General features: G+C 50.6%; 1 protein-coding gene across 1 annotated transcript; it reads right to left on the bottom strand.

Annotated features, from left to right (window-relative positions):
• Positions 1–11,320: 11,320 nt before the first annotated feature.
• LOC123427259 (auxin response factor 10-like) lies at positions 11,321–14,005 on the bottom strand. Its single transcript, XM_045111260.1, has 3 exons — positions 12,956–14,005; positions 11,823–12,775; positions 11,321–11,730 (listed from the first exon to the last, which is right to left on the bottom strand). The coding sequence occupies exons 1-3, from the start codon at positions 14,003–14,005 to the stop codon at positions 11,661–11,663; spliced, it is 2,073 nt and encodes a 690-aa protein (XP_044967195.1). The 3' UTR covers positions 11,321–11,660.
• Between the last annotated feature and the right edge of the window lie 1,339 nt (positions 14,006–15,344).

Genomic DNA, 15,344 nt, shown 5'->3' with positions numbered 1-15,344 from the left:
GCGACTCCGCCTCGCCGCCGGCCGATGCCCTTCGGCCTCGCGGCCTTGGGCTCTCCGTCGAGCAGCCGCGCCTCGCGCGCTGGGTCTTGGAGCCCGGCCGCCCTCGGGCTCGCGAACGGCTCCTCGCCAGGCTACTTGCCCCCGGGCGGGCCTTCCGACGAAGACGATGACGCGCGCGGCGGAGGCACTCTCGCCCGTCCCCGGTGAACGCTGCGAAGCAGCACGCGCGGAGCTCTCCCTGGCGCGGAGCTCTGCCTGATGCGGTGCTGCTCTTGCTTTTCTAGAGCTGGCTCTGCCTTATCCTCCCGTGAATTGAATAAAGTGAGCGCTGCAGACGACATGTGCACATCCTTGGGACACATGTGGTCTTGGTTCGATGGCACATGTGGTCTTGCAGCACTCCAGCACACTTTAGTAGTATTTTCTAGCACTATTTGCTCTCTGTTTTAGATTACTTCCTGTACTATCAACAGTAGATCTAGCAGTAGACTAATCTCTGTCTTAGATCCTGTTTAATTCCTGTTTTCAGTACGTCTATTTCCAGTATTGTTTTCTGTAGAGTACTTTGTGTTCTAGAACATATGTGATGTAATATATATTTCCATGTTTGCTACATGATTTATTACCTCTATTATTTGCAATTGAGATTTCAAATTTCTTGCAAATAAAAATCAACCCCTCGTCTTAATTGAGCCGTTGGCTTAATACGAGCATGAGTTGATATGCAAAATTCCAAAGTGATTTTCTTTCAAATTGATGTTTTGGGACCACAAAGTAGTGTGTTGAACTACTGTATAGCAGATTATCATCACTACGATTAAGCCTACATTCTATCATATTAATATTATGATTGCTTAACATTGTGCCCTCCCATACATTTTATTAAGTTATGACATAAGGTACTAGAAACATGAGTATCTACTGATTTTATCAGATTATACTCTCTAGTTCTGAGAGACGGACCCCGAATTTTCTTTTGGGGCGTATCTACAATGTGTCAAACTTAACTATTTGAAAGTCACACTAATGATTTCAAGCCCATTTCTTGAAGTTATCATTAATTTTGCAACGTTCAATACAACGTAACCATGAAGGTTTTAATTTACCTAGTGTAAATTAATAATCTCTGGTTTACCCATGTAGGTAACCAATGGCTGGAAGAGAGTTCGATGCACTCGACCTCAATGGCCACAACTATCCTACCTGGGCCATGGACATCAAGATCGCTCTTGCATCCCGTGGATTAGTGCGTGCAATCGAGACTCCGGAAGATCCTCTTCCGGATGGAGTCACGCCGCTGAGAGATGAACAGAAATATGCCGCCTTATACATCATAAGGCACCATATCCACCCAGATCTCAAATCTGAATATTTGGAGGAGGAATCCCCACTTACTCTGTTTCAGGCCCTCAAGACGAGGTATGAACAGCAGAAGGCAGTTGTCCTGCCGGAAGCACTCCATGATTGGAAGCATATCCGACTCCAGGATTTCAAATCCATCGGGGCGTACAATCACGAAGTTCATAAGATACGTTCCAAATTACGCTTTTGCGGGAAGGAACCTACTGATGCGGAAAAGATAGAAAAAACTCTGTCTACTATGCTCCCATCTGAAAGGGTCCTCCAGCAACAGTATCGCGCTCGTGGCTACCAAGTCTATTCCGACCTCATTCATATCCTACTTCAGGCTGAAAAGCATGATGAGCTACTCGCTAAGAATGGTTCTCAGCGTCCGGTTGGTTCCCAACCTCTGCCTGAAGTTCATATGAACGTCGTGAACAGACGAAAGTTTGATGGTGCGTCCCATGGCAAGCCATCGAACTTCAAGGGTAAACGCAAGCGCAACCGGAACAGAAAGCCTAGAAACTCGGACCGTGGGAAAGGCACCGCAAAGCCCAAGTTTGACAAAACTAAGCTTTGTGACAAGTGTGGATGCTACACGCATCCTACCAATAAGTGCAAGACCCCGAAGCAGCTGGCAATTCTGTATCAGCAATCTCAGGGACGCAAAGTACCTCAAGGGAAAAGGTTTGAAGCCAACTTCAACCTTCATCCAGATGGCACCAATGGAGCTGGTTGTTCGCAAGATGTTCCTCCCGGATCTAGAAACACCATGACACTCCATACATCAGAGGACCCTACAAACACGGAGAACATGATGGTTGAGTACGCCTCAACCGACATGTTTGGAGACTTCGATTAGTCCCATTATCTCCTTAGTGATCGATTTATTAAATAAATCATATCCATGTGTGATGATTGTAATAGAACATAAGTATTGTTGTCATTTATATATTGTATCAGCACTTTGATATAATAAGATTGTATTCTATGTATTGAAATAAGGTTTTCTTATTGAAAATTCCTCATTTTTATATATAGCTTTCTACGGGGACAATCCGATGGAAGAGGAATTATGCCTTGTGGACAGTGCTACCACAAACTCCATACTGAGGGAGTTGAAATATTTTCAGACTCTGAAAAAGATGAATGGAGATATTTTGACAATCGCTGGACGCGATACGGTAATTGTTGGCACTGGACGTGCCATATTTACCCTCCCAGGTGGTACACAAGTGACAATTGAGGATGCCTTGCTGTATCCCGATTCATCCCGTACCCTAATCAGTTTTCGAGATATCCGTAAAAATGGTTTTCACATTGAAACCCATGAAGACAACAAAGAGGAGTTTCTACTCTTTACAAAAGATTACGGATATGGCAAGCAAGTACTTGAAAAAATTCCTTCACTATCGTCCGGACTGTACTATACGTACATCAAGCCTGTAGAACATGTTGCTTACAAGGTAATTTTTCAGAATAGTAATGCATTCCAAACTTGGCATGATCGCCTTGGCCATCCCAGTGTTGGGATGATGAGGAAAATTACTAGCAATTCCATTGGTCATAATTTGCTTGAGTCAAAGTTTCCTCAGTCATCAGACTTTATTTGCACATCATGCGCCACAGGGAAGCTAATTTTAAGGCCATCACACCTTAAAATACAAGCTGAACCACTTCAGTTCCTTGAACGCATTCAAGGTGACATTTGTGGTCCTATCCAACCATTATCTGGACCATTTCGGTATTTCATGGTTCTGTTTGATGCATCTACACGATGGTCACACGTGTGCCTTCTATCCACACGAAACCATGCATTTGCCAAGATAATGCGGGAAGTAATTAAGTTACAGGCCCATTATCCAGAAAGTCGAATTAAATCAATTCGCATGGACAATGCTGCAGAATTCTCTTCACGTGCTTTCAATGACTATTGCATGGCCTTGGGGATTGAAGTTCAGCACTCTGTCCCATACGTCCATACTTAAAATGGTTTGGCCGAATCTCTAATTAAAAGGATCAAACTCATTGCAAGACCTTTGTTAATGAATTGCAGCTTGCCAACCTCGTGTTGGGGTCATGCAATTTTACACGCTGCTGACTTAATCCAATTGCGACCTACTGCATATCACGGTACTTCCCCTCTGCAATTGGTACATGGAAATCCTCCCAGCATTTCCCATCTGCGTAAGTTCGGATGTGCTACGTACGTCCCAATCTCACCACCACAGCGGACATCCATGGGCCCACACAGGAAACTTGGGATCTATGTGGGGTACAAATTGCCGTCGATTATCAAGTACCTGGAACCCCTTACTGGGGATCTATTCATAGCCCGTCACGCTGATTGCATTTTTTACGAGAAACATTTTCCGGCATTAGGGGGAGATTTCAAGTACCAGAAAGAATGCCCGGAAATTGATTAGAATGCCATTGCCATTTCAGCCTCTGATCCACGTACTCAAGAGACCGAACTACAAGTTCGGAAAATTATCAATTTGCAACATCTTGCAAATAATCTGCCAGATTCATTTACTGATCTAAAAGGTGTTACAAAATCCTTGATTCCAGCCAGAAATGCGCCCGAAAGAGTGGAGGTACCAACTAAAACCACTCAACTCCCTGTTCCTAAAAAGAGGGGGGGTAGTACGACCTCTGACCCGGAACCTGCTTCTCGCAAGCAGCAAAGGAGAGAGAGGAGAAAATCCTCAAAATCAGTAAATGCAAGTCAACTCAACGTTGATGAACACCTTATGGGTAGTTTGCACCCAGTGGAAGGGCAACCTTCACAACCCAGCTCCAGTGTGCACAAACTAGCTGGAACATCGGAACACCCAGACTCAATCGTATTGGGAAATAACGAAGAGTCTCTAGGGGTGCAAGAAATTTCCATCAACTATGTTGATTCTGGAGAATCATTTGACTGCAAGACTACGACTGTCGACATATATTTTGCTGAAAAGATTGCAGATACCCTTATCACTGATCATGATCCAAGGTCTATTGTCGAGTGCCAAAGGCGCTCCGACTGGCCTAAATGAAAGGATGCAATCCAAGCAGAAATTGCCTCTCTTAACAAAAGGAAGGTATTCACTGAAGCAATACCTACACCTCCCAATGTTTTTCCTGTGGGATTCAAATGGGTTTTCCTCCGGAAACGGAATGAGAACAATGAGGTGGTGAGATATAAAGCAAGGCTCGTAGCACAAGGTTTTACGCAGAAACCCGGCATTGATTTCAATGAGACATACTCTCCAGTAATGAGTGGAACAACTTTCCGATATTTTATATCTATGGCAGTACAAAATCATCTATCCATGCAGTTGATGGACGTCGTGACCGCATATCTTTACGGGTCACTAGATTCGGACATATATATGAAGGTTCCTGACGGAATCTCTGTCCCGAATAATAGTGCAAAACGCAACATGTATTGTGTAAAGCTGAATAAGTCATTGTATGGCTTAAAACAGTCGGGACGGATGTGGTACAACCGACTAAGTGAGTTCCTTCTTCAGAAAGGTTACTCCAATAGTGATGATTGCCCATGTGTCTTCATCAAGAAGTCCTTTACAGGATTTTGCATCATTTCTGTGTATGTTGATGATCTCAACATCATCGGCAGTGCACCAGACATTGATGAAGCACGCAATCACCTAAAGATGGAATTTGAGATGAAGGATTTGGGTCAAACCAAATTTTGCTCGGGTCTCCAACTCAAGCACCTTACCTCAGGAATAATGGTACACCAAGCTGCCTATATCCAGAAAATATTGAAGAAATTCAATATGGACAAATCCTACCCATCTAAAACTCCCATGGTGGTTCGATCTCTAGACGTAGAGAAAGATCCGTTCAGGCCAAGGGATGATGGTGAAGAGATTTTGGGACCCGAGGTTCCATATCTCAGTGCAATTGGAGCGCTTATGTATCTAGCAAATTGCACGAGACCTAACCTCGCATTTGCAGTAAATCTACTTGCTAGACACAGCGCAGCTCCCACCAAACGCCATTGGTCGGGAGTCAAGAATGTCTTTCGATATCTCCAAGGCACAAAGGATCTTGGCCTATTCTTTCAGTTCCAGAAAAAACTGGACTCTGGTATAATTGGATATACAGATGCTGGCTATTTATCTAATCCCCATAATGCCAGATCGCAGACCGGCTTTGTGTTCCTACATGGTGGAACTGCTATATCATGGAAGTCTTCGAAACAGACCGTAGTTGCAACATCTACCAATCATTCTGAAATAATTGCTTTATATGAGGCATCACGTGAATGCACGTGGCTTCGCAGAATGATAAACCACATACAACAGTCATGGAATTGGTTCTATCGAATCACCTACCGTTATCTACGAAGATAATGCGGCTTGTGTTGCACAGATGCAAACAGGATACATCAAAAGCAATATCACTAAGCATATTGCTCCAAAGTTGTTTTATCCTCATTAGCTCCAAAAGTGTGGGGAAATAAATGTCTCGCAAGTCAAATCATGCGATAACCTCGCTGACCTATTTATGAAGTCTCTACCAACTTCTACATTCCAAAAATATATTTATGGAATTGGTATGCGACGACTTCGAGATTTGCAGGAATCAGGGGGAGTGTCTTCCTGAATTATGTCTCTTCAAAGCATCATATTACACTCTTTTTCCCTTAATGAGTTTACTATTCAGGTTCTCATTAAGGTTTTTAATGAGGTAATATCAATACAAGATCACTATGTCATACTGTCCGTTTTTCCCCACCGGGGTTTTTAGGATGGTATACACGACATATTTTGTTGTTCTCTATTCTATGGATCTACTTCATATTGAGTTAAGAGAGGCAATAAGATCATTATGTGCTATATCATTTTCTCCTTATTTTTCCACTGGGTTTAAAGGAGTTTTAGCAGCATATCCTACCATACTCCTCACATTTTTTCCACAGGGTTTTTGAAGGAGACTTAATCAAGATGGACTTTTACATATAATCATCAAGCAGTGAATCAAGCGGTGATTAGGGGGAGTGTTAAGAACAAAATAACCCGACGGTTATTTGGGAAAGAATCCCCGCTCCTTCTAACACAACTGCTCACGGCGGTTCCATCCTGATGTGGAACGGACGCAACCCGCGCGGAGCGTCGCCTCCCGGGGAACCGGCATTAGAACCATCGCATCCCTTTAGAGACGCCTCTTCACTGTATATATAAACCTTGTTCATCAATCAATAAAGTACACCGATTTATTTCTTGTCGATTCCATTCACAACACATAGGAGCACTATTTATGATAATTTGGTCCTGTGTTCGAATTGTGGACAAGGCTGGCTGTTCCGGTCCGAATTATAGAGAAGTATCGCTTCGATCATGGGACGATGAACATGGACACAGTTACATCCAGCAATCCAGACCGGAACAGGCTCGTAGTACCTCAAGCATGCAGTAACTCAACCAATGCTTCTGATAGGAGTACTGTACCTGAAATTCTGAAGAAACAGGAAAAGTGTGAATGAATCTTATAAATAAAGTTACTTAAAAAGGATATCACCATATTAGCACGTAGTACGTACCCAGCGGGTAGAGGCCGAGGACTAACAAGCATGAACACGGCCAAAATTATATAGGGACCTGAGTGGTGCGGAAGCAGTAGGCCGCGGGCGTTTTCATAGAGAAGTCTGAAGAAGTCGATTTGGAATTTCACAGGAACTGCTGTGGATGCTGCTGCATGCTGCGAGGAGACAACTCAAGTTCCAAAAGGACGGATAATAATACGGTAGCAGCACTAGTAGTAACAAATTACTCGTCCATTATCCTGGGCTGGCTTCACTGAGGCCAGCAGACCACCGGTAGAGGGAACCGAGGATACGATACGTTGCCATCATCAACTCCATTAATCAATGCGCGCTGCTCCCCGGGCACACACACAAGAAAAAGAAAAAAGAGGGGGCAGGGTGGCATCGCCCGAGGCCGTTCGTGCGCGCGCATGGAGTCTTCCATTCCACCTGCCCTCGCGCCCAACCGAGGCCTTGGCAAACGAAACAAAGAACCGCGCTCCTCTCCTCCGCCCGCTAGTTTCTCTTCTCCCCGGGAACACCACCCCGAGCCCCGGCACCGGAGCAACTCCCGCCGGTTTTCCGTGGCCGAAGCTCGTCGTCACGTACTACGCGGCCGGTCAAACCGGCATTAGAAAAGAGATTAGCAGGGCGTCGATCGGGGCGAGCGTGCCGGCGTCGGGATCGGCGACGTCGGGATCGCGATGTCTCCCTGTGTCTCGCTGCTGTTGCTGTATGGGCACTGAAAGCAAGGCGCCTGCCTACGACTGGTAGCATAGCTGGCTCTTCTATTTGCCTGAGCCTTCCTCCAATAATATGTTACTCCCTCCGTTACGGTTTAAAAGACACAGTTAAATTTACGTGCGTTTTTAAATAGACAAGGTTTAAGGCTCGAAAGCAATTACTTTTATTAATTAATACTAGTACTACTCATGCATGCGCCATCTCAATTAGCTGCTCACACATTAGTACTAGTATTTTCTCAGTTGATTAGGCGCATTAGCATTTACACCTGCTACATCTCACAACCAATCGGTGACTACCTTGGTCCCAGAGATTTTTCATGCGTGCCTTTTAAACCGTGAAGGAGGGAGTAGTAAGTAAGTTGCTAAGAGCATTAAATATATTAAGCAACCATAATCTCTAATGCATTGATGCTTAGTTTGTTGTTGCTAAGGTTGCCTCATTTAGTTGTTTAGCAACTAAAGTCTTGCATGCATAGGCTAGTTTTCTTCATTTTTAATGTTTTGCATAGGTTCCCGTGACTAGCACCGTTTCCTCCTGAGGACACCAAACTTCTCTCTCTTTTTAGGTGGTGTTTCTTTGCCCAGGGACTAGACTAAAAAGTCCCTTTTAGTCCCTAGGTAAAGAAACATGAGGGACTTTTCCTTAAAGGACTACAAAAAGACTCTATTGAAGGGACTTTTTTCTTTAGTACCTGGGACTAAAAAAAATTTAGTCTCTGAAAAAAAACACCACCTTAATTAGATTGCTACGTAAGATTTTTTACCTAGCTGGCATGCTTAGCATCTATCCAAAGTGGAGCATTGGGAGCAGCCTGATGCGTTGCGGTGCGTGTGTATGGATGTTGGATGGGTGGGTATGGGCTGTGGAGTACAGTATAGTGTTGCGTCCGTAGGCTCGAAATTGGCGCCCCACGTTCTCATGTTGCGTCCGTAGGTTGCATGGTTTACGATCACTAGGTAGGATGCCGCTGCTGCTACCACCGGGATGGATTGATGATGCCACACATGGTACTACAGGCAGGCAGCACTGGTGCTAGCCACGCTTTGGTGCATCCGACGAGTTAATCACCCTGATCATCATCAGGACACAAGCACGCCCGAATAACCTGGGTCAGGTTTTGGTCCGGTTGAAACGTAGAGCACTGCTACCGCTCGAGCTTTACTTACCGTATGGCGAAACGTACGCACCACCGCGCCACCCTCGTCTCTAATCTTCCTCCACCAAAGATTCCATCACTTCCTCGGCACTTCGCCGGTGAAACACAGGGTCAACGTGGGACAGGCGTCAGATGGAGCCCCACACGAAGCGGCGGAACATTCGCTCGCACAGTCTGCCGCTCCCGCTCTCGTCACCGCCGCATCACCCACACGGCCACCTGCTGTGCCATGCCCTCATCGACGACGACGACGACGACGATGGGATGCTAATTAACAATCGGTGCTCGAGGCCGGCGTGGTGCAGTGTGCCACGGCGCCCCCACCGCGCCCTCGCCCTCGCTGACTTCTTGACTCCCTCTCCCTCGTGCATGCTGACTTCTCCCCTCTGGCTCATGTGGTGGTGGTACTACAACGCGCTAGCTAGCTAGCTGTCTGTGCGTGCGTGTGTCGCGCGCTTGGCTCAGCCCGACACGCCGGGCCGCGCGCTCCGCGATCGCACCTGCGCACCGCACCGCACCGCACCCCACCGACGCTAACCTTTCTTTATCTCGCAAAATACTAGTAGAGTAGTACCGTCGCTACACACACCACGTATGAGAGGTAGAATTAGCGCTGTAATGGAGGGCGTGTGCGTGTGTGTGTAGATTTGAATTACATGGCTCGACAGACACATACGTCAATCTGCAAGCATCACCCACCCATCCCTTGTTTCAGGGGGAAGCAAGCGGACGCAGACAAGAATGGCTGCACGCACCGGCACCGGCACCAGCACCGTCGAGGAAAAGAAAGAAAGAAAGAAAGAAACATTACTGTCAACAGACAAGACCGCGACCAACCGGGATATACGGGGCACCAGCATCGCAAAACAAAACCCGTGGTTAATTCAGGTGACAAGGACACTTCAACCTCAGCCGTGCAGCAGTGCAGGCTGCAGCACACGCTGTAGAATGCACCTGCGTTGTTTTTTGCCTTGCCATTTGCAGCAGTGGCTTGGACGCAACGCATCGCGGGGCGCAGTGGTTTCCCAAGGATCAATCTGTGTCGACAATCTCGTACCGAGACCGAGGCTCTCACGTCCCGTGCAGGCAGGGCCGGCATCTGTGTTGTGGTTTGGGACGGAGAAGCGTGGTAGTACTAGTAGTACATCTGTGCATGGCCTCTGCTTCACAAACTATAGCTCATCGGAAGAGGCTGTTGGTAGTAGTACTACCGTATTATGATAATGGTTTGGGTCCCTGTACCATTGACAGGCATAGTTTTGCAATCCCGATGGGCAGTTAAGTCCACGATTAATTAGTAGTACTCCTAGCCTTGCGGCAGCAAGCGTGGCAACTTGCACCCCAGGCCCTAAACCTGCCTAGTGCTACCAGACCCGCCATCATGTCCATCCCGGAAATCGCTCCGCGTAGAGCCGTAGATAGTAGTACGATCCAACTGCACACCATCTTCGCACGAACAGAGAAGCGTGGCACTGTCATGCATGCAACGCCGGATGCGCATCGTACGTGAATCAATCGACGCGCACCTATCGCTCGCGGTGAAACATTCCTTCACCTTCCCCTTCCCCTTCCCCCGACCCCTGCGACCTGCCCGACCGGCCTCGCCTCATGGCCTTGCTTCGCATCTTCTCCCTCCCGTCCTCACGCGGCCTGCTGTCGTCGTCTTGGTGGTGACAGGGACGTGGTCAAGAACACTTGCCGGACAAGCAAGGCGGCTGGCTGACGGGACGGAAGCCATCTCCGTGTCCGTCTCTTCCGGCCAACGGTCGACGTCCAACCCCCGTCCGAGCACGCACGCCCGCCTTGTAGTATTCTACTACTATCTGTTAGTAATACATGATCAGGGATGCAGTGCTGATTGGTTTTCAGATAGACGACGACGCGCTAGCGAGAACAATGGATGGTGCAAGCAAAAGACCAAAAGTTTGGCGCAACAGGGTCGCGGATACGTGCGCCGGTGGGGTGGGTGGCTCCGCTCCGCACCTCTGTTTTCGGCAGTGGAAAAAGGGAAAGGAGTAGGGAGGATAGCTTTGGGGTTTGGAGGAGCACGGAATGATTGATCGTTGGTCGGTCACTAGCGCAGGCACTGTTGCTTCTTTTGGTCGATACGTCCGTCCCGGTTAGATGAGACGTCCATCTCATATCCCCGCGCCAAAATGGGCAGGCAGTGGAGTTATGTTTGCCACTGCGGGCGGAGGACATGGAGCCATGGACCTGGAGCCGTTAATGCCCCCAGAGCAGAGCGGAGCAGAGAGCAGAGAGCAGAGAGAGATACGTAGGCAGCAGTATGAAACGCCTGGAGGCAAGAGCCAGAGGCAGTGATGCAGAATCGGCAGGGAGGACCGGGGAGTAGTAATTGTTCTCCAGGCAACATCGCACAATTTCATTTAAGCCTGCCTGCCTGCCTGCCTGCATGATCATGAGACGAGCTTGTCCCTATCTCTGGTGCGCGAGCACACCGGTCAGGCGCCAAAGGCCATTCAATTCTCTGAGCCGGCCAAATAAAAAGATCCGCGGCATGGCATGGCATGGCGACCTGGATGGAAGTACGTAGGTACGTTACATTCGATGATGCTGATGATGATCATGAAAGGTACTGCTGCTAGGAGTGGTATCCAGAGTGGTACTGCTGCTGCTGCTGCTGCTGCTACATTGATTTGTTTGCAGCTCCTGCCTACGGTACGGCTACGACGACGAGAAAAATGCAAAGGGAAATGAGCTAACTCTCGACAAGGAAGAAACCACAGCTTGTACTTGGGCTGTAGGCGTGGGGTGGTACTTGCTCCGGCTTATTGCTCGCTAATGGAGGTCCAGGGGTCGCCGGCGACCTAGGTTATTCGGCTCAAGATCGATGGATGTTGCTGCTTGCCTCCCTTCCTAGCCCCCAATGTTGTCGCTCCCCGCGTCCGCCAGGATCATCAGCCTCCGGGCCGACTTCACGAACGCGCTGCAAATTCAACGTCGGGTCTCAGCTCAAGAATTCATAAACGAGTGATCGATGATCAATGGTTTGAGGTTGGCATCGTGCGCGGTGCTCACCTGAAAGGTTCATCGCCGATGTGCTTCACCTCGCCGGCGGCGCTGCGGTAGAGCACGTGGTTCCTCACTTCAGCGCGGTCCATGCCGAACATGTCGGACATGCGGCCGTACAGCTCCTCGAACGAGCCCAGCGCCGAGAGGTCCAGGTTGCGCCCCACGGCGTCCGACTCCACGAACACCTTGCACTGCCCGGGCTCCAGCCCCAGCTCCGGCGCCGCCTGGCTGCCGCTGTCCCCGAACCACTGCAGCCTCCATGAGGACGTGTTGTTGTTGTTGTTGTTGCTTGGGCTGCCCTGGATCACGCCGGAGCCGGACCCGGAGCCTTCCGAGAGGTTGGGCGCCTTCTCCGCGTCCCAGTTGGGCGAGCCGCACCCGCCGGCCACCGGCGAGGACTTCATCTGCTCCTCGGTCAGTATCGCCTGCCCGAAGAGCAGCAGAGTCTTGACGTCCCCGGCCTTCTTTGGCGGGGTGCACGCCCTGACGTCGTCTTCGCGGGCGGGCGAGGTGCCGATGGTGAGGTCGGTGCTGATCCTTGGTGCGCGGGGAGCAACGTGGTCGGTCGCCGCGGGCGGGCGGCGGGCGCCGCCGGAGTAGAGCAGGCTCGACTGCAGGTTGCTGGGGTGGAGATCCGAAAAGGACGGACCGAATTGCGCATGCCTGGCTCCCTGTATCCCTGCGAGAGGAGCACCATTGCTGTCCGGGAAGGGGAAGAAGGGGAAGCTGTGGTGCATGAGTTGATCGTGCGCCAGCGGGTGGTTGGGCGGGAACGGCGGCGGCGGCGGGTGGAAGAGCTGCCCGTCGAAGGGGAAGTCGGCGTAGGACGGGATCCGCGGCTTCTTGCGCGGCGGCGAGAAGGACGGCAGGTGGAGGTTGGGCATGCTCGACACCAGCTCCACCAGCCACGGGCACACCCGCTTCACGTTCTGGAGGAGCTCCGGCTCGTCCCAGGTCACCTGCGATCGATTTCATTTCAGCATCAAGGGATTATGAATCGGATCATGGATTTGTTTTCGTTGTTAGTGTATTAAGTGGTGGTGCCAGTGCCGCCATGGTCCCGTGCCATTGGAGAGTTCCTGGCCATGTGGTTCAAGACAAGAGAATCTCCAGAGTGTGCCGTGGGGTGCGGTGCGTACCTGGAGGAGCCGCCAGGGCGACTGCGGCCAGCGGCTGGGGTCGGCGGCGTGGATGCCGGCGACGGTGCCCATGAACCAGCTGATCCGCGACGAGTCCTCTGTCTCGAACGCCATCTTGAAGCGCATGCCGGGGCGCCACTGCACCTGCATGGCCGCCCTCACCGCGCCCGCGCGCACGCAGAACTCCGGGGTGCTCGCCCGCGGGTAGTAGACCACCTCGAACGGCTGCCCGGCGGCGGCCAGCCTGGCCGCCGCGACCACGTCCTCGGCGGGGACCTTGCCCTTGGCGGCGGCGTCGCCGGAGCCCGCATTGCCGCCGCGCATGAGGCCCCTGTAGTGGTCCCACCCGGAGTGTCCCTCGTCGCAGAAGACGCGCTTGGCGCGTCGGACGCCGACGTGGACCTCGCCGCCGTCGCTGCGCAGGAAGACGATGGAGTCGCCGGCGAGGAGCTTCTTCTGGTTGACGAAGTTGCTCCAGCCGGTGGTGAGCAGGTGGCGGCGCGGGGTGCCCCGGTAGATGTGGCGGAACTTGAACTCGTCCCCGTGCACGTCCCTGACGACGATGCTCTGCACGGGCGGCTCCGAGCTGTAGTCGAGCGCCGGGAAGATGGTCTCGGCGCAGAAGCGCGGGACGGAGAAGCCGCCGCCGTTGTTGGCGTCGGACTGCGTGAGAGTCTTGGCGAAGGAGGCCGGCTTGGGGCGGTCGTCCTGCGGCCTCCCTTGGGCGGCGGCGTCGCCCACGTCGACCGCGGGGTCGCCGTGGCGGAGCGGGACGAGGCGGATCTTGGCGAAGACCTCGTCGCTGTGTGCGTCGGCCATGAAGCGCACGGCGGAGACGCGGCAGGGGAGGAGCGCCGGGACGCGCGCGGCGGACAGGTCGACGGCGGCCGTGGCCTGCTCGGCGTGGCCCTGCGGGAAGTAGTAGACGGCGGCGCCGACGGGCGGCACGGTGCACATGCTCCCCGCGCAGGCCAGCCAGAGCTGCGCGTCGACGGACCGGGGCTGCCCCTCGCCGTCCGCCGGGCACGACAGCTCGGTGAAGGTGAGCATCCTCCCTCCCCTCCCACGCGCGCGCTGCTGGTGCTGGCGCTGGCGATGGATGGCGAGGCGCGGCGAGGCGAGGCGAGACCAAGTAAAAGAGGAGGACTGGATGGAGTGAGTGGGCAATGGGGGTTGCGGTTGCAGGGGGGCGTGCGGTTCGGAGGGGAGTTGTGCGCGGGGATCGGCTTCCCGTGCGTGTAGGTGTGGGTGCAATAATGCTACACATACAGGATATTACGGGCGTTTTACAGGCTGACTAGGATCCGATATGACGTGGCTGCGCTGATGGAAAACAACGAGAAAGGAACGTGCCGCTGTTTACACAAAGTAAAAAAAAAGAACGGCAGGGAATAACAGAAAAGAAGGATGTGCCGCTGTTTCAGCAGATTACCGATCGCGTCCGCCTCGAACGACCACGGTGGCCGCGTCCGCCTCGAACGACCACGGCCGTGTCCTGCCGCCAAGGCCACGTTGCTGCTTGCTCGGCCGATCTATTCGAGCCGTCGGCATCGCTTGCTCCGGCACATCGGCATTAGCAGGTAATCCTATTTATACCGAAGGCCATAAAGTTAAGATTTATTCATCTATAGCATATATACTCGTGAAGCAATATAGTTGATTTATTCATCTGTAGATCAAAGTTGTATACCGGAGTCGTCTGTCTTGATAAAGCCCTGAAGTTAGCTATAGATGAATAGTTACTAATCTTGCATCTGTTTAAGGAATGGATGATGGAACTTGTATTGTTCAAGAATCAAGTGACATGTCTATTTCAAACGATGATGACGGCATTAAGCAGCAGAAGAAAAGCAATGTGGAAGTTGAACATGACCTTGGTGAAGCCCAACCACATGTGTCACTTAGAGATCCTGAACTGGGGATGGCATTTGGTAATGAGAATGAGGTGCGAGAGTATTATACCCAATATGCTAAAGCAACAGGCTTTGGTGTGACGAGGAGAAGTTCAAACAGTGATGATAATGGAGAACTGAGGTACCTTACACTTTCTTGTAGTCGTCATGGTAAGGGTCAGTCCAACTCAAGAAATATATTGAAGCCAAATCCAACAGCTGGGTTAGGATGCAAAGCTAAAATCAATGTTACTCGTGGTCCTGATGGGAAGTTGTATCTTTCAAAGGTCATTTTGGATCATAATCATACATTGAGTCCACTTAAATCTCGGTTATTTAGGTGCAACAAAAGGTTAGACTACCATGTTAAGCGAAAGCTTGAGTTGAATGACAGGGCCGGAATTCGGGTAAACAAGAACTTCAATTCTTTTGTTGTGACAGCAGATGGTCATGAGAACCTAACTTTTGGTGAGAAAGATTCTCGTAATTTTTTGGAG

Source organism: Hordeum vulgare, chromosome 2H (genome assembly GCF_904849725.1).
Source record: "Hordeum vulgare subsp. vulgare chromosome 2H, MorexV3_pseudomolecules_assembly, whole genome shotgun sequence".
In the NCBI taxonomy this organism is placed as follows: Eukaryota; Viridiplantae; Streptophyta; class Magnoliopsida; order Poales; family Poaceae; genus Hordeum; species Hordeum vulgare.
The sequence above is the reverse complement of the archived record's forward strand: the minus strand, read 5'-3'. Positions and strand labels throughout refer to the sequence as shown.